General features: G+C 42.6%; 1 protein-coding gene across 3 annotated transcripts in view; it reads right to left on the reverse strand.

Annotated features, from left to right (window-relative positions):
* The window catches only part of sgcd (sarcoglycan, delta (dystrophin-associated glycoprotein)), a 264,844-nt gene that overhangs the window by 35,730 nt on the left and 205,729 nt on the right, over positions 1 to 23,385 (reverse strand). For all 3 annotated transcript variants that reach the window (XM_076750476.1, XM_076750477.1, XM_076750475.1), the window contains 2 exons: positions 21,423 to 21,510; positions 18,703 to 18,822 (listed from right to left, as the gene is read on the reverse strand). In XM_076750476.1, coding sequence (XP_076606591.1) covers positions 18,703 to 18,822; positions 21,423 to 21,510 — 208 coding nt within the window. The remainder of the gene's footprint in view (positions 1 to 18,702; positions 18,823 to 21,422; positions 21,511 to 23,385) is intronic.

Consider the following 23,385-nt stretch of genomic DNA (forward strand, 5'->3'; position numbering starts at 1 on the left):
TATGCAGTGTCTTTATTTTTATTTTCATCCTTATTATCACTATAAGGTGGATTTTATTCTCCATCTTATTCTAGATTCATTTATTATCTGTTTCTACGTCCATCCTGTCTTTATATGCGAAGCACTCACTTGGTGCACGTGATTTATTTCTTGTTAAGCACTTCGAGCTGCAGTTCCTCTATGAAAGGTGCTATACAAATAAAATGGATTATTATTACATTTTTATTACCTTTCCTTCTTCACAAAGCAATGGGTCCGCTCCATTGCAGTTTGCCGGTGCACCGCTTCACCTGTAATAGTGAGGGCCGAGAAAACCGTTTAAATGGAGTGTAATCTGCCAGCCAGAGGCAGCAAACCACGTGACCAGCTGATGAATCTATTGATATGATATTGGCCAACAGGGCAAAAGCACCAGAGCGTTCCTGGTCACTTTGTTAGCTTCCAGCCAGGGCTGTGTACTTAAACTGACCCATCTTAAACCAACAATGACAATAACTGTTAGTTGCTGCCCTTTTTCATAAATGAAATGAGGGAAGCAGAGTATGTATTGAATGCTAGTGTGTTGTACAAAATGTACAAAAAGTCAAAGGAGCAACTCTGGACTTCAGTGTGTTACTTTACGAATGGAACTTCTTCTCCTTTCATTTATGATATCTGTTTTCAGCAGACACAACAGGAGAATACGAGCAATTGTGGTAATTGAGGAATATTTGAAACACTTATTTCCATTGTTTGCCACCCTTCATTAAATGCAATGACTGCTATTAGCTGCAAGCCAGATTTAAGAGCAAAGTTCACCTCGTCCTCTGAAATAACAAACCTCCTGCAAGCCGCTGCTGAAAGTGCTGCAGGTGGCCCAGGGCAGGGAAATTGGCGCCATCCGTCTGGCAGCGGTGCCTCTCCATCCATTTACCAACAAAATTACATAAATTTGTATCTGAGGAAATCACAAGAGCAACTGAAAGTAAGTAGCTTCAGGTCCCGTTTTCGATCTTTCGCTCCTCTGGCAGTTCCACCCTCACTTCACGCCCTCGACTTTCTACTCTTTCTGCCACTTCATCTCTGATCTTTCCCTCCTTTCCTCTACTCCTCCACCATCTTCTTCCTTCCGTCCTCCTTCTCTTCTTCCACTGTCACAAAGCCCTCCTGAAGTTCAAATTCATCTTTCATTTCTCTTTTTAGACCCTCACAGTCGTCACCCATCAGTCTCTACTTCCTTCTCCATCTCCTTTTACCTTCCTTTCTCCATGTGTTTCCACCTCACATTGCCTCCTCTTTTTTCTTTTTGTCTGTGTAGTAATTTCTTTTTAATAACTCTGGTGATTAAACCCAGCGAGGAGGAGAGACAGGAGGGGGATGAAGGTGCATGTTGGACTTGATGTACAGCTGATGAGGGTCAGGGGCTGGACGGAGCATGGGGGCCTCAGGCTTTGGTCTCGCAACAGGACAGTGAGATTGCACATTATCATGAAATATATTTAGCTCTCCTCCATCTCATTACAGCAGGTCAAAGAGAGCTGGAGGAGTATCTGGGCAGAACAGAGCAAAACGAGCCACCAGACACATTTAACAAGAGGGGGCGACGAGGAGCCTGCAGGGCTAACAGACGATTAAAATCCTGCCTCAAAGAGAACCCAACTTCAATCAAAAATGCTTTTTTTCTAATGGAGGAGATGAAAAGGTGAGATCTGTTTTAGATGATCATATTTTCTGATATATGGAGTTACATTCTGGATATTCAGGAGTTAAAAAGATTAGAGAACAACATAGATCAGCTGAAAGTCACCAAACAACACACACCAAAAAAAAACAAGAAAAAAGCAATAAAATAAGGGAAAAATTACTTAAAATATGCAGGAAAAGCACCTTTGTCTGCATACAAAGAAATTCTGACTTGCACATAGTAGTTTTGTGTGTGTCAGTGGTAACATGGTCTAATATCTTATTAAGATAATTAAGGAGAGAAAGAAGCTTGAAAAAAGTGAAATCAGATTAAAAACTGCCTGGTAAGAAAATCTGTCTTCAGACAAAAAACAAGCACATATTAACACACCTTTGGATTTGTTTTTTAAATTGTGACCAAGAAACACACTGAGGAGCCTGTCAGCGCTCTCCGGTGGACAAACTCTGTGCAATAAGCTCCTATTAGCTGCTTATCAGATTGGTCAAGGTCCTGGAAATGTAGACAATGTTTGTTAGCTTACATTCATTGCTGCTTTACTCAATGAACTCCTATATAAAAACAATCAATATAATCATCAGAGACACATCGTGAAAAACATACTGGCCAGACTGCCATGAAGTTCACTGATGAGATTTCTCATTGCAATCTGCCACCTATAAAAATCACATCATACAATCAGTATATTGTTTGTTCCATTCATTCCATTTCATTAGCTTTACCCTCTGGAAGAGGGGGTGAAGAGAGACAGAGAAGCTGGAGCGTGAGAGTGTGTGTGTTTGTGTGTTTAGTGTCACAATGTGAGATAACATCATCGTGGGCTACCAGAGCGTCTGTCACTGCAGCAGAAGGCTGAGAACAAGCAGATCAACCTGATGCTTTCTGAGCCGGACGCCGATGGACACAGGGGACGTTCATGTGTCGCTGATGTACTGGTTAGAATCAGGGGTGTCAGGTGTGCAGGTGTGCAGGTGTGCAGGTGTTATCAGGGAGCCGTGAAAATTCTCATATGTGTGATTGAAACTCCGAGCTAATTAATTTGTGTGTGTGTGCTATTGTTTGACCTTGGTCTGGTTTTTAATCTTGCAGCCATAAATATAAAGGCTTCTTAACGTTGTCCACTAATGAAGAGATGCGCTTTCACTTTTTAGGGAATTCATTCATAATGTTTGTGGACACTGATTGGCTGCTTTTATGATATAGCTCTTTAAGACCCAGTGACTCAAAGTCTGATAATGCGAAGAGTCACTTCAGGGTGTCTGTGATGCACAGCTCAATGTATTCATCATTATACAGCCGTGCTTTTTGCAGTGACTGTGTGTCGGGGGGATAAAAGCATTTTTGAGCAAGCGTGAGGCCTTACATGACCTGCAATTCTGAGTGTGTCTACTATGAAATTGTATCGCAGCCCAGTGCTGTTCCTGGGGGGGTTTGACTTCAGCCTGAAACCTCTGCACACAGAGCAAATTATGAATCCAGGACTCAGGGCTTAACTGGTCCATGAAATCCTTAATTTTCTAAAACCATGACTTAAAAGTCATGGTTTTACTTTTGTCAGTCAGGTGTATTTTGCCTTTTAAAGGTAATGAATGAGTGAATACAGTATAGTATACAATACCTTGATGTGGCTTATTGGATGCGGGGACAAACAAAAACGACACAGACAAAACTCAGCGTCTCCCAAAACTTACGTCTGGCCTGATTTTTTTGTTGATGGTAAAATCCTCACTGTTAATTCCTCCCATTCAATCAGAGCCTGTTATGATGATAATGAGGGAGCCATATGGCAGACACAAACACAAATGAGGGCAGCGCTCGGGCAAATGACAAGCTGCAGAGTATTTACACGACAACAAAAAAAGATCCGTCCTGACAATTAGGACAGGGTGTGTAGGTGGGACGACTCGTGTTTGTCGTGTTTGCTTGCCTGTGTGCACATTAATTAGCATCTCTGTAGCCTTTAAGTCAAAGTGAAACAAGAGGAGGTGAAGGAAGGAAATGTGAAGGCCTCAATCACAGTTCCTCAGCGTCAAGGTCCTGACTGATAGGATTTGAGCTCCAAGACAACAAAATTCTCCTCCGAAAGCCTCTGCTCAACTAGAGAAGCCAAAAACATGGAGTAAAAAGGGCAAAGGGTGTCGGGGATGAAGGTAAACACAAACTGGTTTGAGTGCAAACATCACAGGTGTTTTAGAGAAGAGAGTCTGAAAAACACAAATTCCATCTTAGGTAAGAAGCTGCAGTGAAGTGCCTTTCATTGACGGATGCTCCATTGATCGTTTGATGTTGCAACCCTACTCTGCCTCTGATTGGCTAAGCCTGATATTCTTTCCCTAACCTGAATCTCATTCCTCACACCTAAACTTTAACAATCCAACTAATGAAGGAAAGGAGTACTAGCCAATCAGAGGCAGAGCCTGTAACAATTATGCTGTTATGTGCAACGTACTGTGGCAGTCAGAAAATGAGAGCTGTATTCATAAAAAAAAAAAAATGCTAAACACACATGAAATTTCTCACTGGTCTCATATCCTCAAAAGTCTTTGCGGCTTCTGCAGCCTCTACAGTTTTGGACCCATAAAACACATCTGAGTCCTCCTCTGGTCAGGCTGGTTGAAAGCACGCACGCTCATGACTTCCTGCTGCCTCACCTCACACATGGATGACAAAGTAATTTAATGACACTGCTTTTCTTGACTTTCTATGTTTTGTCGTTCAAATGTATTCACTGTTTTCGTTTTTCATTTTCTATAATTGTGCGTGTATGATATATACTAGTGTGTGTCACTTGACATGGAAATGCACAGTGCAGGTGGAGGTGGAGGCTAAAGGTGTGCTCAGACTGAATGCAAAGCGAATTTTTGCCTCACTTTATTCGTGCAGATTTGATCTCTGGACTGTTGGTTCAGGCTGTTTATTCATCACAGTGTACCAACTGTGCAGGTGTTCGCTGTGCAACAGCTGTGTTGTGTAATAGCTCCAAGTCTGAATGATCTCTAGTTATTTTCCTTCAGACTCAAAACCTCATAACCAGTCAAAAACCTTGTGAAAGGTTCTTCCTTTCATTTGTCACCTGTCTGCATAAAGCAAAGGCAGAACAACAGAAATGTGATAGAAGGCAATGCTGTGCCATTCAACGACACCACAAAACTTCTAACAGAGTTGATTGAACAAGAAGCCTGTTATTTCCCACCTTCCTGTTCCTCTTTACTGCATGAACAGATCTTAGCTGAGTGTGAAAGTCACCTTAGAGTGTACTCAGACATCAGCGGTGAAAGAATGGCATCATGGCTGTCGGTTATGCTTCCATGCTAGATGTTATGACTACATTAGCACTAACTGCACTCGCCTTCTCTCTCACACAGATGGCCCATTACGTGTTGGGGGGATAAAAACAGAGAACACATTACACTCCTCCACTGCCTATAGGATGCCGACTGCCTGTCACTGACATATAACTGCCTTTGGAAAACAAACAATGCCAGCCGTGATCTTCGCAAACGGCTTTGCCAAGGCTCTCGACTGCACCTTGTTTGTCACGGACGGTGCCAGCTGCAGGCGCCCGGAGCAGAGGGGAGAAGAGCCCCTTCCCTCCACCACGCTTACAATCTAATCTGGCTTCGTGACCGCTGGCACCCGGATTTATGTCAGCCATGAAACAAGGCTACGGAAGATGTCCTCGAACCCTGAAGCCAGCCAGGTGGCACAAACACACATACCTGCACCAAACCTGCGACAAACATACATGAAGGAGGGACTTTTCTTTCTAGGTCTCTGAAGACAGGTGCATGTTTTTCAACACGCTATACCACCAAGGTCAGAATGAATACCCAACAATGATGCAGTCACAGCACATCTTCGGTAATCAGGGAATTTGCATTCAACACTGAAGGACACCAAGACCAGTTGGTTTTATTCTTGCAGCTCATGTTTTAAATGTTGCTGCTGACATTCAGACTGAACAAAGCAAACACCCTTCACCACACATCTCCAACACTCACATGGACTGACACTGCATTTTACGAGTGTCCCCTTAGTTTGCCACTCATTTTATTGGTCTGCTTTAAACCTAATGAGATGAGCAGCGCCATCACATGCAAACAAACACACACACACACGAACACACAGGTCAGCAGTCACTGCAGTCACTGGGGTTTAACAGATTCTTCATCATCTGCTTAACGTGGTCAGCTGACAGGAATCCAATGGTCGCTCGCACACCGGGACATTTCCCATTCACTCCAGATAAAACCATGAAATGTAGGCTGCCTGTGTCTCGCCTTGAATAAATTCTCTGCCGTGACGTCCCCCAACGCAGTAACTCCGAGGCTTCTTTTATAGTCTTATTACGGCTTAACGGTGTCCACTCCGAAGGAAGGAGAGCTGGAAATAAAAGTCTGAGACTGAAACTGTCGGGTTGGATATATGACTGAGCCTGCGAGAGGGTTGATGGAACATAAAGATGAAGATCACCCAGGTAGTTTCATGTGCTGAACTGTTAGTCAAGGTTTACCACAGACCAATATGTTTCACTTTGCGTTGCACTAAAACAGTTAAGACGCCTTGTTTCTGCTTTCTGTGATATGAACTTGATAACAGACTGTTGCCATAGACTCCATATAATAATGTCAGTTAGCAGCACTAAAAATAGGACTAGTGCAAAGGTAAATCATGAAAAAACTTTGATCAGTCTAGGCACAGGAGAGGGTTTTATTGCATAAAGTTCTAAAAATATGTCTCTGCAGTGACTGAAGTTTGAAACTTGCAGCCCCAGAGCTGCCACTCAAAACTTGTTATGGATCCCCAAGTCATAAGAAACCTTTCTTAGCACCGAATATCAAATATTAGAGAGATGTTTTACAGGGCTTCCTAGAGCTGTTATCATTTTTTAAACAGCTCACAGTGAGAAGACATACAGATCACAAGCCGTCCCAATAATTACAAGCTAATCTTACAGTAATATTTGTATTTAGTTGGGTTTCTGTTTTATATAATGGACACTAAAGTGCAAGAAATGAATGAAGAATAAGATACAATTTTCTTAAATCTTCTATAGATCAATTATTAATGTTGAGGGTCATAGCAGACTATAAACTTTGCCACTGATGCTACACTGTTTGATAAGAAATCACCAGGATTGGTTATTATACTGACTCCAGCTCTGCTATCCAGTCTGCTCTTCTGTTTCTTTCTGATAGTGCTCCATTAATATGAGAAAAGAAGCCAAACCATGTTGGAAAAAAGCTGATTTCTGCAGATTAAGCCTGCTGTAAACAGAAGTTTCTCACGAGGAATCTTGTGATTGCTTCAAAAGGTTTTAAAAGAGGGTTTAATGTTTCATGCTTGTTCTAAAATGTGTTTGACATCTTAGCATTAGCTGAAGCAGAAACCTCATTCGTGTCCTCCCAGCAGGACGATATTTTACTGCACCCATTACATTTTGCTGTGTCACCACTGTCTGTCTTAAAGCCAGTAATGAAGGCAGAAGTCATTCTTGTAACCCTCAGTACATGAAATCCAGCTCAGGAAGTGACATTTGCTATCAAATTAACTGTATCCCACATGTCACACTGGTGAGGGAATGTAATGCCCTGTGCTGAGGCTCCCAGGTAGATGTTCCTCTCAGGCAGCCAGTGGTGCTTCCTTCCAGGTTCTAATCTGGACTGTGACCATTATCCTGACCTGTGCCATCAGTAAACTACAATATGGTAGAGCTTGTTAGGAGTAGGACAGGGTGTAGAAGTGAAAATGTTTTTTAGGCACAGACCAAAATGTGTCTGCTGCCTGCAAAACCTGCAATCAAACACCTGCTCAGACTTGCCCTCTGCTTTATCTTTAATGGTTCACTGCACAATTTTGCCAATTTCAGACTTTATTTTACTCTAATTGACAAAACTTGTTTCTAAAGATATTTATAAAGCATTATTCTGGCATCTGTAACTAACTCGAGTAGTATATTGGCACTAGTAACAAAGAAATTCCCAAACCCCCGTTAGGAGCAGCATACAGCCTGAGAGGACTGCTCCTGGGAGGCTCAATTCAGGGCAAAAAGGCACTTTTCTCAGAGGGCTCAATTGGCTCAACTTAAAGTCCTGGGTTCAAAATCATCCTGCGATCTTTGCAGCAGGTTGTCGTTCTTTGTTTTTGTCCCATTTTTCTTGCCTGTCTTCACTGAAAAATGGTCCAGCACATAAAAAAAAGAAAGAAATGCATTAAAAGTCCTCACAGTCGGCAGTTCAGAGAAAAGGCACCCTCCCAAGGGCAAACATTTCAACAGAGGCTTCCTATCATCCAAGGCGACCCTGGAGCCAAAAGTCTGATGCAAGGTTAGCTCCAGGCTACTGAGGGTCCACAGGGCCAAGACAAACGCAGCATAATACCAGCTCCCTTTGAGCAGCTGGGAGGAAAACATCAAAACATAAAGAGACTTCCCTCATTACAAAACAGCCGAGGAAGAGCGGGTCAGACCTCCCAGAGCGAGCGTGCAGAGGGCAGCTGATCTCTGAGCCCTGTTTGGCCATGACCCTGTGATCAGCCGCCTGTCTGGTGGAAGCTGCCGAAGGTCGGAGCTGTTTCAGTAATAACTGAGTAGAAATCAGAGCGTGAAGGAAAGAAAGCTGAGGTCAAAGGTGCAGTTAAAATAATCCCAGGGCTCAGACGTAGAGAAACGGAGCGCGAGACGTTGTTGGTGATGTTTTTAAAACTTTCCAGTTCATTTTCTGAAGGTTCCCTGTCTGTTTCCCTTTAGGATGGATGTTTCCATGATTTTTTTTTTTTCAAGAAGTTCTTGTTTGATTTAGTTTTTGCAGGTCATGACCCCAATAATCAGAAAAACTTAGGTTCTTGACTCCAGCAGTGATTTTCAGAGCAGGCAAACCCCACACATTAATGAGGTGAGCTAAAAAAAAAATGATTTGCCCTCAGAGTTCACAAATTTGACCCCAGGGCTTATTAATTTCTCTTACCACTTTAAGATGAAGGTGCAGAGTACAGACTGAACAAGGTGCCATGAAGGTGAAAACCTGGAATTTGAAATTACGTTTTTCATTGTGAGAAATTAAAGTGCAGGGTGTGCGACAGATAAACAGCTGAATAAAAGCAGAGTATTAACAAGCTGACTGATTCAGCAGCTGTTATTGGCTCAGAGCAGAGGTCACCTGTGAAATGATTAATGCATAAATAAATCATCCCTCGCGATCGTTCAGTTTACTTTGATATGTCCTGCCTCTTTCACTCCATCATATGTAAAAATGTGGGCTTTTAAAACCAGGTGTAAACAGGGCCTCGTATTGATCGGTCAGATGAGTGCTCCTAACTTCAGCGTAATCGTGTGCACTCACACTCCATCGTGCTGCTACACTCACATGGCACACTCCCGCCGCTGCAACACATATTCAAAGCACCCGTTTGGGTGTGGTGTTGAACTTCAAGCCGTCAGTCCACAGCTCATCTGCTGTTCATATGACATTTCAAAAGCTCCACCGCTCCTCCAGCATCCAACTCTGTGCTCCCCAAGGGGACAAGTCATCATCGTCTCTCCCTGCTGTGCTGATCTCGGTGCATTCTTGGGGAGAGTAAAGAAGTCGGAGCCAAATATTGATGCTGTACGTCTTCTACATCTTGAACTGTGAGGAGTGATAGCTAAAAGTACAAAAAGCAAGACAGAGGTGGTAAAGGAAAACTAAACTGTCCTTCCTGGAGCTCCTGAGGATCTTACAGAGTGAGAACTTGCCCCTGTAATCTCACGTTAAATTGAACATTTGAGTTTGTAACCTTCGATGAAACGAACAGCAGCACAGCTTCTGCAGCAATAATGAACTGACCCACACAAACACAACCTTTCTTTGCAAGCACAGGGAGTCCTTGTTATCTGCCGTCAACCAGGGCTTCTCTTCAGTTCAGAGGCAGTTTATACGATCGCACCGCTTAAGATTTTAGGGTAACACATTCCTCTCTTTCATTCTCTCATTCGCTCCAGAGTCCTTGAATTAATATTTAATTTTTTTTTTTTACTTATTCTCTTTTTCAGTTTTGAGCGTTACATTATATGAAGAGGCTGTTAAAGAGTTATGAGTTTGGCATAGTCTCGTCCATCTGCCATCTGAAAGGCTGACTCTGATCCCACATGCAGCAGATCACCCACAGACCGGTCTCAGAGGACCAGAGTGGGAGACGCGGATGTTCCCTCAGACCTACGTTTCACTGCATGCTAGCTGAACTGCTGCCGTGATTTGGAAGGATGTCCTGGAGGATTTGATTGAATTTTGCTTTAGTCTAGAAGTTTTCAAGACAGTTTGTGTAAAAATATAATTTCAAATATTGAAACATTGAAATCAGATGTGTGTTTTATAGGATACCACTTTGGTTGTGCTACAATTAAACATCATTACTGGTATTCAAACGAAACGTTTACAGACATCATCTGATCATTAATTGTGCTATAAATCTATAAACAAACCCTTAGTTAGAAAGACCTTTGAAAAGGAACTTGATCATCAGAAAATAATGCATTGAATTATGAATGAAGTGATCTCTGCCGTTACAAAACCAACATCTAGGCTGTGGTCTCATTTTTCTGGTGCCCGGCTGTGGCTAATTTACCTGCACCAATAACTGCAGATTACGTAACATAGCGTTAGCTAACAGGTTCTTAACTTAGTTAAGGTATTAACACAGGTTAGCTAACTAACATTAGCCTGTTACTCACCTCAGTCACATATACATGAGAAGCTTCAGTCCAATATAAATCTAGCATGACATTAATGTAACCTGCAAGCAAATAAATTATTGAATTAAAAAAAAAAAAAAACTGAGCTGAGAGGTTTAAAGTATGGCACTAACGTGTTCAGGTGCTGCAGTGACGCGTTGACCTTCACATATCTGCTTCAGCTGGGCTCACACTGTGCAGGCATACATGCACAGAACAGTTTATTGATACAACCAAAATTCAGTAACTTGGCAGATTAACTTTTCCAAATGTGTTTGATGACATAATGTAGCTGTTAGTGGATCTTTAAAAAATTGTTTTTTTTTCATGTAAATCTGGTGTTTTAGTTTAAGTCATCTTTATTTTCTGAGCTCCATAAACCCGGAGAGAAGAGCTGCAGCAGACAGAGATTGCGTGCTGTGAACGGCTGCCTGTTGGGATTACATGTCTAGACGAGCAAGATAAAATAAAATGATTCAAAGTATAAAAATAACAGGGACGATTGCTTATTGATGTTCATGTCTTGACAAGTGATGGACAACTAGCTTCAGAGGAAACAACTGTCCTTTAAACTTTACAAAATGTTTAAAGTCTCATCTGGAATGAAACATGAAGCTTTGAAGTCTTCTTTAATGACTTTTCTATGAATTATTTTGATCTCTTGCAGTGCAAACATCCTGTCGCTAAATGTGTTTTGAGCTTGTAAATGTGGCCAAATCCAAACATGGATTTATCATTGATCATGACTTGCAGCAAAGAGCTGCCTGACTCTGATCTCAGTCTACCAGAGATGATGAAGTCTTTGCAGTAAAAGCCTACATATTTGAAAGTAGACAAGAAAGAAAAATGGAAATCGTCTTCTTTCACAATGCTTTCCTGTAATCATTCAGCCATTCTTGATTTGCCTCCGCAGAATATGAAAGAGGCCGAGTACCATAATGTGGAGTGGTAATTACTTAGTGAGTGCATCAAAGCAGACCGGCTGCTGATAACACGTCTCCTTCGGAGGAAGGAGGGGGTGAACGCTCTCTTCCAATTACCTTTCTCTCTCCTCACCTTTCTTTTCCTCTTCCTCCTCCTGCTCACTTCCTCCCCCTACAGTCTGTCGTGCACTATTATCAGGGGCTGAATTCACTTTGAATGAGCCCCGACAGAGACTCATTGGGACGTAATTGAAGGTAATGAAAGGAGTTTAATTATAATTACAACAAGGAAAGAAAAAAAAAACCCACCATCAGGTAATGTCATTATTTCGGGGGCCTTTGGAAACTCTGGGTTGTTTTTGAGAATAGAAGTCCTCATTATGATGAGGCAAGGCGAAGTGTTTGTGCTTCCATGAGGGGAAAGAAAGAAAAATGAAATGCGAGGATGAAACACACAAAACAACACGAGGTGGGAAATGATGTGCTTTCCAGACAGAGAAGCATTTCATGAGCCCACAACCACAAAAGTGTTTCAGTTTGGGTTTTTGCTTCGTGAACACATTCGCCTTCAACTTTGACAACCCTGCTTTAATTCCCAACTCAGGCCAATTAGTTTCTTACCTAAAGGTTTGGAATTCAATGGGGTAAATCAACCGTGCCTTTGGATTGTATTCAGCTGCAACTCATTTGCCCTGAGTAATACATTTTGGAGGAAACATAATGTTCATAATGAACATTTCTGTAATACTTTCATATCCACATCTGTCCAGCTGCAGACCAGCTACTAACATTTGTTTTTATTAGCCACAATTACAATTGTTTCTTTACCTCAACCAAGTGTTTAAGTTGCTCTGTGCAGATATTGCAGAAATGCTACCAAGACAAGCATCTGTTTGTCAAATCGGTATAAATGATGTGTTGGCAGAAACATAACTGCATCACCAGTGCTGCGCGACTGGTGATGCAAACATTCAAAACGAGCCGTCAGAGTCAGAGGAGAAAAGCTGAAATGCTGCTGCTGCACAGCACCCAACTCCATCTGAGCAGGTGTTTTTGTAGAAGCTGAAATTTCCCTTGTTGACACGTCAGTGTGAGACAGGCATTTCCGAATTTTACACGTTTAAAAACTAGTGTTGTCAGAATAACGTGTCAGTTCAGGTTAATTAATTAGGAAAAACAACATGCCGAAAGAATGAACACAGGTCGGTCGAGCTCTATGATGCCGCTTGACCCCATACATCAGTGGACATACAGCCGTCCACAGCAGCTTTAGAAACACAGCGAGTGACGAATGACGGCCCAGCAAATGGATCGTTTGCATGAATATTTCACTGGAGTACTTCAAGCCTGAAATATCACCTCAACGCAAAGCACTTGGCAGCGAGCTCAGACCCAGCACAGCCCGATGCTACCATGAGCCACCAGTCTAGTCAAGTCACACCTCCGCCTGTGACAGAATATATATGCTGTTAATTTAGATTAATTAATCACACAGCATGTCATGAATTAGATCTTATTTTAATCACCTGACAGCCCTGCTGAAAATCGTCTTTGGTATACCATCAAAATAACCGTAAATATTTGAGAGTGGAATATGAAAGAGAACAAACTCATTAACACACAGCCATTACGAAACCACATCAAAAAAAAAAAAAAAAAAACGCTGTGATGTGCACGTCGCCACCTTCCTTCCTCCTGCCCGTTCTCTCCAAAGCAGAGATGTTAACATGACTCTAATCCTGAGCTCCAAGGTGACTCCTGTATTTCCTCCTCTGGGCTCTCTGCCTGTAAAAGTTTAAATACCTCTGGCCTTGTCCACTCTTTGCAATAAGCTGTACACTGTATTTATCTGTACAGTTGGCTTCTCTGCAGTTTCCTCATGGGCTCTGAGGGGAAAACGGCATGAACACATCGCATGAGCGAGCGGTGCTTATTTTGGAACTGGAGTTTGAGTCGAGGCGGCCCGAGCGGGTGAAGCTCGACCCAGTGACTTACAAAGCTCAGCTACAGCGCCGGGCTGCTGCCCTTCAGGTTTATACTGAACTCACATCCATGGAACAGACAGACGCATAAAGTGAGAATTTTACAACATCACTCATAAAAGATTTTAGTTTTTAAATGAGATGGGTTCAAAAAGTATTTACTAGTATTATTTTCCTGTTTTGGCTTCTTATAACTTCCAACTGTTCTCTTGAGCACACCACAAGTTTTTACATTTACTTGTTGTGCAGCTAAAATTATGGTTGCCTAGAAATGCAGTTATGATTACAGACTAGGATAAAAAAAAAAAATTATTATTATTGCATTACTTCATGATAATCATTTAACTCTGATGGCAATTATGCTGTAGTAACTAACAAGCAAATTAATGGCACATCTCTGAATATGGAGTCATGAAATTGGACCTGATGTCAAATACACCCAATTTATATTAATTTAGTTTCAGCATGCAAAACGCTCCAGTATCTATTATGAGTTTCCAAGGACATTTTTAATTTTATTTCAGGCTTATTCTGATATTAAAATTTGACTCTTATCTGCCAAAAAAAAAAAAAAAAAAAAAAAAAGGAAAAGAAAAAGAAACCTCAATATGTCTAAAATCCTGCTTATTGAGTGAAGTAGATGAGACATCAATCATCAATCAATGGCCCCCCTTTTTTTTTTTTGGGGGGGGGGGGGGTAATTTGTATGAACAATGTTGTTGAAAAATGAGACTAAACTGAATGTGGCAATTCTATGATGATCTGTGTTCCAGCTCGGCCGTATAACAAACCTGTCTGCTGCCAAAATGGGCTGAAACAAACCGTAAAAAGTATTTTAACTACAGCATGACTTGACCTGGCCCATCATCATATTCCCGTGTTTGTGTTCTCATTTACTGCCTGTGCTGGGAGCCAGTCAGTGTGTCTGACTGGACTGTAAATAGCTGTAATGAAGCCAATGATAGCAGTATCATGGATTTCCAATGACCTCAGTTGGGCCAATTAAAATCATATGCAGGGTCTAATTACGTATTTTATTGGAAGAGAAGGAAGGATGGGCTTTGTAATGACATGTGGCAGCTTTATAAGCCTCCACAGTCCCTTCTTACGTCAAAGGGACGAGACAACAGACAGCAGGTGTGATCGGCACTCGGGTGTGTTGGACAGACAGGATCGCATGCACAGACAAACGCATGCACAGAGCATGCAGTTAACACAAATTATACTCAAATCTTTGGTGCCTGACAGCAAAATTTGTTGTGTACTTTAAGAGCCACACCTGCACCTACAGGGAAACTAAGACTGCAGCGTCTTCGAGACTGACCCATCACACTTCATATGAGGTGTGTTTAAGTTTAAAATGAGAAAGCTGGTAGTCATGATGAAACGATATTAACTCTGACTGCTGGTTGCAGCCAGGATTCAAAGTGCCGTCTCCAATGTCAAAAACACCGTCTTGACCTCCCCTCTAAGAGGTTTTATGGTGCTACAACAACAAGCTATTTGCCGCGTTGCCTCTGAGAGACAACAGTCATTATTCACACACAGCCGCAGGGGATCGCCTGTCTGGAAGATGTGATGCAGACACCATTCAACTGCATTCACACCGAATTGTACAAATATTCAGAAATGTGGATGATAATGTTATTAAAACACTGCATTTATACTATACACAAGAACACACGGCTAAATTCTTGTGTGTTATTAAGACAAATTAAACTGATAAATTTGAGGACGGTGCTGAGGTTCATGCATCTTTTTGGCAGCTGTATTGAAATCTTCAAACAAAGACCTGCAGCAGCTACTTAGAGAAGAAGGCTCAAAGACGAAGACACACGCAGAAACACTTTAATAAAATAATCATGAATACACGCTCAGGAGCCACTCATAGAAACTTTTAGTGGAACAGAAGCCTTTTGGGAACTTGAGGGGCCATCTCTGCCTGCTGAGGCAGCGGTTGCCAAGGTGTTTGATTAGCCTCGTAGCCCTGAGCGGCCTCATCAAACGGCTGTGGCGATAAATGGAGTAACTGGCAAATCATTGGCTTCCTCTCCCTCTGTGTTTCTGCTCTGACTCCCTCCCTGCACCTTCTCCCAGTGGCTTGTTCTACTGTTCTCACCGCAGGTGACTGAAGTGCTGTAAGAGACTGAACTCAATGCAGATTTTTCCCTTGTCTGTCTCCAGAGGACTCAACCTGTGTGCATGATTTGTGTGATTGGCTCTTGGGTTGCATGAATTGAAAGAAGAGTTAGAACAGACAAACCTGCAGCCAGTGTGGAATTCAGTGGCTCAAACATCACAAAGTCTGTTATTGTACAGTGTGTGATCCCAGTACAGTGTGTGAGTCCCAGTTCAACAGAGACAAGCCTGACAGGGACATTTTCTGTCTCTAAACAAGTGCAGCATCCTTCTGAACATGTTTCCTTCCTGTCTCCTAATCATTTTGGTGATGCCTGGGCCTTTCTGTTAGCACCCCAATCAGGATAAACTTTACAGCTTTAACTCCATCACTCACTATATATCTTATGAGAGTCAAGATTTACTGGATAACTGCTCCCCATGGGACATTTTGAGCTTTGCTTCAGTGTCCCCTCAGATAACGTTACAGCTTTAATGTGTTATAGTCATGAGCCCATGAAATTTGCTTACACGTTCATTCAAGGCTCTGAGGAAAAAACCTATTAAAAGTAAAGACCAAACGGCCTCCAGCGCTTCCTTCAGGACGAACCTCATAGCTTTAACGCCTTTAATGGTAAAGCTCCAACAATAGGCAGTAACAGTCAGTTCAAATATATAATTGCTTGTCTGTGTATCAACACTTGTTTGGTCCTGTGTGTAAAGCTCCCTCTGCTCCTCCTTTTCTGCTCAGACTTCCAAAGAATCTTCTGAACACTCTTGCTGCTGCAGATCTTTTCCAGTTTCAAGCTGGAAATCAAAGAGACGCCACACTGCATGCGTGAACGTCAGGCAACAGCGATCACAGCAGTGGGTTCGGCAAACATAAGCTTGTTGTGTTTACTGATGTCAGGATTTGCGGATATTAAAGTTTGATGCCTTTAAATAGGCAGTGACAGGTGAAGATTCTTGTAGTTTTGACTTTGAAATAAATTCAGCGTCAAAAAACAACTCCCCTCTATTAAACAACTCACAATGCTACCTGTCCTTCCTCGTGCCTCCCCGCCCTCCATCTCCACCCTCCATCTGTGTCTCCCTCTGTTAAGAGGAGCACTTTGCTGAGGTGGATGACAGTAATGAACTCTGACTCAGTGAGGCTGCAAAGGATGTAAATGAATGTAGATGAGGATGAAGAGTAATTGCTCACACAGAGGGCTCTGAAAGGTGTGTGTCAGAGAGAGGGAAAGTCAGAGGGAGGGAGCACACCCATGGGAGCTCTTAAGTGCGGCCCAGTCAAGAGGGGAAAACTTCTAATATCTGTTTATCTATTAATGAGACTGAATGGATGAACTGATGAACGGGTGGGCGGATGGATGAGTGATGGTGAATGATGGCAGATGGAAGCATAATGGTGGATGATGTTAGAGAGGAAGCAGGAACGGGAGAAAGAAAAGATGTTTTTAAGCAGGAAGGAGGAAAGGAAGGAATGAAGGGAGAGGATGTAAGAAAATGAAAAACTAAAAAGGAGACGAACTGGGACTCAAAGGCATCACAACTTCAGAGAACATGTGTGTCTATCATGCGGATTCTGTAACTCTTTAATGTTAATGATGCTGACTGCAAGTTATTTTAGTTCAATCCTAATTATCCGACTGTACGAGTGAGTGAACAAAATCTGAGAAATAAACCCAGATGAAATCTGTCCTTGTGCAGCATGGGCAGCTGATTTCTTTAAACCTAATTAACACAGAGTCTGTAAATAAGTGATTTTATGGTATTTGTCACGTTTGGAAGCCCATCTCTCTGCATTAAGTGCAGAAGAATAGAAATCCAGTTCAAATTCATTCTCTCCAGTGTAACTTTCTGAGGGTAGCCGAGGTCTCTTACTGCAACCTTATTTACTTTTAGTCATCTGCTGTCAGAAATCCATTAAATATTTACATGATAAATAAATGTGGATACAATAAAATGCTTGGAGCTCAGAGCCTGGAAATACTTTCAGTCTTTTAGGAGTAAAACTACTGTCTTCACTTAACAAACATCACATCATAGGCAATTATGTTCATCCATTCTTCAAAGAGGGAACCAAGGCACAGTCCTTTATTCTTTAATGGATCCCATTAGCTTCCACAAAGTGGTCACTCGTCTCCCTGGGGTCTTTTTGTTATCACCCAGCAACAGTGTCCTCACGATATAAGCCTCTCGGATGCCAAGCATGTCAGGGATCGGCTTCTCAAGTCCAAGACATTACCTCAAAAAGAGTTTTGCATCTGTATTCAGGCCACTATGAAAGAAAAGGGAAGTCAACACTAAGCTTAAGTCTGTCACTTCCTGCGGGCGCGCTACATTTCCCATCAGACTTTGCAGTGAATCTACCGGATGATCTTCTCCGTTGCTGCTTTCATTGTATGCAGATGCTTTGTTCATGCTTGCATTCATGTTTTGGGAACTAATTTTGCCTTCACTATCCTCAGCTACACCCCTCTGCTCTCACAGGAAATCATCTGTCGCGGCGGAGCCACTGAGAGGCCGACTGGCCGCTGCCGTGAGAACAGCTCTGTCACTTCTTATCTCCTGTCATGAGCACAAAACTCATTTGTGTAAGGGCGACATGACACCTTCTCCCCCCCGAGGCCTGTTGACAAATACGAGCTCTCCACCATCAGTCTCTTCACCGAGCCTTTGATATCTACAAAAAAAGCTTAAAGAAATCTTCCTCATCCTCTCTTGCTAGTTGTCATCTTACTCCTCTCATACACGAGTGCTAACAGCACTGATCTGAGCCCTGCTCTCCTCTCCGCTGACTGCTTATGATGCTAATATTAAGCATGTAAGCGTTACATTATTCTACCTTGCATTTATTGTGTCACAGTTTGACACATAACGTCAGCTCAGTTACACTGTGTGTGTGTGTGTGTGCGCGCATGCGTGCGTTGCTTGCATGCGTGTGTGCGTGTGCGTGAGTGTGGTATGTATGTTTCCAGTTGCAAATCTGAGGGTGAAGTGACAGTTTCCAGTTGGTTTAATGAGCAAATCTGAGTCATAGTCAAATATATATTTTCACTCCAAAAGATTAAGGTGCAGCTTTCAAACTCTTCAAAAGGCAAGCTTTTCCAAAAGCAGGAAGCAGCTTCCACTTCTTGGCGCCAACAGCAAAACCAACTACAACAAAACAAGACCTAAAGTCATAGAGACAAAGGTCCTCTGTACGATCAGCACTCAGTGGCTGCTCTGGTTTCACTCTCGGGATCCTGACAGCCGGTCAGTTTTGGTCCACGTCAGCCGGTCACTCACCCATCACTCGGAGCCTCTCGGCGCCCACCACCACTTCCTGCTCGTCGGCGGAGAAGAGAAGCTTCCCAGAGGTGGATTTGACTTCAAACATCTTGCCTCGTGCTTTAAATCCACTGGATCCTAAACCACACACACACACACACACACACACAAAGAGAGACGACATCAAAGAGGAGCGGCTGGAGCTGATTTCCTACTGAATTACCTCAGTATTTGAACATCTGAAATGCAACCAGGTGGAAGACGTTCAAGGTGTCCTGCAGGACTTGCTGACTTGAGCAGAAGAATACTTGATCATTACGTTGAAACCAAACCTTTCACGCTGTTTATGAATTCTGTTCTCATTCATGAGACGGCTGAAAATTAAACAACCACATGTTCTGCTTAAAGTCTCATTACACCTGAAGAAGACCATAATACACAGGCAGGACACCAGGTGAGATGCTCGGTTGTACAATAGCGCAGAGTTACAATCGTATTTGGTCAGGAATAGAACAGACTCCATGTATTTGTCCTGACATTTAAGAAAGCAGCAAATACACTTTGAGGGAAACAAATTGAATTATATTTTCTATTAACATAATGAGGAAATGTTGCTAATTCATGTACCTGGCAAATCACAAAAATGTTGATACTGAATATCGGTGAAATGTTCACTGTATTTCATTCTGTGTCCAAAACAGACAATCTTGTAATGTACTATCCATCCACACTGCAGCATTATTCAACTTTTTCAAGATTATGTGTAGGCACCGGCTGCCCTTGGATTTTAATCTTCGGGAAAGATCGTGGTCTGCTTTAATACAGAAAAAGTCAGCAGCAATCACAATCTTTCCCTAACCTTAACCAAAATGCCACCATGTGGACAGGACCCCTGACCACCTCCCTGGGACTCCAGCTCGTTCTTTCACTGAAAGACACGTCTCTGATCATAGTCCATAATGTAACCATGAAAAGAATTCACTAATCTGCAAATGAGACTCTATTATTTGTGCAACTTGTTCATTATGTAAAGCAGAAATGTGTGTCCACACACCTAAAGGTCTACTGACAGCAGCTTTAAAGCAGGATATGCAGGTTTAGCTGCTGCTCCTCCTGCTTTGGAAACATCAGCACTGCAAATGTTTGAGCACCTGCTTTGATGTCACCTCTCTCATGTCTCCCAAAAAAGTTGTCAGTCACCACTTCTGACTCCAGAAACACATTAGCATCAGAAACATTGAAAGAACAAAGAAGCAACAGACTTGAAACAGTTTGTGATGAAGCGTTCAGAAAGGATATCGTCCAGATGTGACCTGCAGGTGAACGAGGTTTCACCGCAGCAAACAGCGAGTGTACAAACACGTCTCACTGAAAGTGTGCAGGAAACCTGAGAAAACGCTCAGAATCCAGCTGCCAAAAGTGTGAATTGTGTCATGACAAACAACAAGTAGAAAATGTAGACAACTCCCTCCAACTCAAATTGCTTTGTCTCAGGCGGTGGCAGAAAACACTCGGCGTCGGGGGGGTGACTGATTGACACGCGCGCAATTGATTCTGTCACTCTCCATCTGGGATGTGAAGTTCCTCCCCGTGCACGAACTCCGCTTAGTCATCCAAGAGAAACATCCGAGCAGACTTCGTCTTCCTCCTCTTCAGACCCAGAAGGCAAATGTCAGCGCACTTTTTAACGTGAGAGACACTTCCCGCGCATGTTTACACAAAGCGATTTCCATTCACAGAGCCCTGCCAACTCTATTAGAGTGTGACAGGCAGACAATGGGTGAATGTGAAGAAGAGCGCGATCACTGAGATACAGTGGAGCGGCTGAGGCCTCTGCTGGCACCATTAAGGGGAAGAGAGGAAGAATTTATGATGTGCTGATGTTTAATCCTGGGAATGAGACAATGACTCCTGACATGTAGAGCTGGGATCGAAAGCCCAGACCCCCCAGAGGTTCCCACGATTATGGGAAATAACATATATGATCCAAAAAAAGTCAGATTTTTCTCCAATCCTCATCTAATGTGAAATAGTGGACAGTTAGGCCTTGTAGTATATGCTCTGCTTATTAGGGCATCCCTTCCCCCAGAGCTTGGAGATTCTTGTCGCTCGTAAATACCTTTAACCTAAAGATGGAGAGGCCATGATTATATTAGGCCCTCTCCTTTTGTGCAGTGTATGCTCTGCCATGACCATAGTAGGTCTTTTCAAACCTTTCTGTATTTAGCTGTGTCAACACAACTCCCCTATATAATGCATGTCTGAAATGCTGTATGTGTGTGTTGCTTCTATTGGCTGAAACCACCCAGACATCGCATGCTGTCTGAGATGCTGTACTTGCTTCAATAAACCGTTATGAACAAGACAGTATCGGCGGAGAACTTCTTCATCATCTTCACTTCATTGCTGCATCATCAATACACAACAGCCTCAAATGAAACAATCATGATCAATGATGCCAATAACCCTATGGAGCCTCATCTTACTTTAAAACATATGTTCCAACCAGCAATAAGGCATCCGATAAAGCATGTAAAATGTGAAATTTGTCCAAGGAGGACTCTCTTCACTGACGAGTGGAACACATAAAACTTGCATGTCGTGTGTGTGTGTGTTGCAGCCGATGTCGTCAGCGTTGTCAGGTCTGATGTCTTTTTGAAAAATGAACATGTATCATATCAAAAGAAAACATCAACAAAGCACATGAAAGCGTTCGTGTTTCTCCTGCTGCGTCTCACCTGTTACAAGCTGTGTGAGCAGCTGGTTGTTGCTGTTGACGATATTGACCGACACGTTTCTGGACGACTGCAGGAACAGCGGGCGGCCCTGCGGAGACACGGACGACATCATTTATTGTTTGTGGTTGTTAAGGACAAAGAAAAGTCACCTGCTGAAGACAAGTCAGTTTTATTCATTTAGCATAACATCAGCATCGTCAGCATTGCCATTGTGATCGTGTTAGCATGCCAGAGTTAGCGTTTAGCTCAAAGCACCGCTGTGCTGCTGCACCGTTAGTCTCATTGTCTTTTATGTCCACAATCTGTTACATCATGTGTTTCCTGGAGACGGATCACCTGACTGGCCTGCACCTGTGCTGACTTGGAGGTTCACCTTATGCAAGCTGAGCCAGCTGTAACACTAAAAACGTACAAATGCACATCCACACACAGAAACCTGCATAGAAATGTAGAGAGAACACACACACACACACACACACACACACACACACACACACACACACACACACACACACACCAGAAGTGTCCGAGCACAGACTTCAGCCTCCTGCTCCGTTTGATAACTTCTATTTCCCAGAGTGCTCTGCACCTCTGTAATGCTGATCACGTCGGACACTCTGCTCTTTCTGTGCCCAACTAATCTTCATGCCTCAGTCAACTTCTTAATTAGAGATAACGGCCTGACCATTGTGCTGCGCTCGCAGCCGCGGAGGGGATATGCCTTGTGTGTATATTACTGATAACATTATGGCTCTTGCCAAACTTATTGAAGTTCTCACAGTAAATACACCAAATGCATGATATGCAAGCAAGAAGTTATTACAATAACAATGCGGTGTGAACTGACTGTAAAACTAACAAGAAGTTTGAAGCAGTCGATACACAGAAGGCGGTGCGGTGCTCGTAATTATATTAATATTTACCGTGGAGTTATTTGAGCATCTCAGGTTTGACAAGTGCACTCTGTCTGTCGAGGCACTCGGGCTGAGGTGTGTGTGTGTGTGTGTGTGTGTGTGTGTGTTTTCTTTCTACAATTAAACATCTAAAAAAATTAACTGGTTTCTTACACTCCATGTCCAAAGTACTGTCGCCGTTGTCATTTACCTCCAGAGAAACAACCCCTGCAGGCTCTAAAAGATGCAATGTTTTCTGTAAATTTGAAGTGATTCTCAATCATTGTTCTCAAACATTCAATATTAGTTTTGGTCTAATCTTGTCATTGTTCCATGTCTCTGGGTTTCATCTCGTCCAAGCACGCGTTGTCTAACACTAACGTACAAACACACAGAGTCCAGCTTTAGAAGCGCTCCTGAGGAACAGAGTTGATGAAAGACACCCAACTGAGATCCAACTAAAACTTCCTTAAAACAGCTTCTGACAAACTGCACAGTAGGGCCAGAAATGACACAAAGCAGTGCGACTGTGCTGGGATTGACAAGCTGCCTGAACACGAGAAGGAAACAGAAGAACTGAGCGTGTTCAGACGGAGGCTCTGAGCGGCAGCACACGGCACATTAACACACTGCCACAACCAAGAAACACACTTCTCACTCTAAAGTCACTTATATGTTAAAATTATGAAACAAAGCTGTGAAAACATCATGGCGAAAATCTTTAAGTCACATTTTGGTTTCACTTGTTCTCAGAAAAAGACTTAAGAATGAGTTTCCATACTCTGTAATAACAATGATCTTACAGGTTCATCACATGGGCCCAACTGCATGAGATCGGTCTAATAAAATCTTGGTCGTGCTCTGTGACAGATGGCATGAAATCAGTTTTCAGGCTGTCAGATTATGAGATTTGTATGAAGTTTTCATTCTTGCAGTACAGTCTTAATAAGGAAATAGTAACAAGCTTTTCCCACAGGCTTGGGGCAGTTTTTGGGGAAGTTGGAAGTGTTATCTACTCATATACTTTGGCCGAGGCATCGTCTCACAGTGCGATCTTAACCTCAACCTTT

The sequence above is a fragment of the Chaetodon auriga genome, chromosome 15 (genome assembly GCF_051107435.1).
Source record: "Chaetodon auriga isolate fChaAug3 chromosome 15, fChaAug3.hap1, whole genome shotgun sequence".
NCBI lineage: Eukaryota > Metazoa > Chordata > Actinopteri > Chaetodontiformes > Chaetodontidae > Chaetodon > Chaetodon auriga.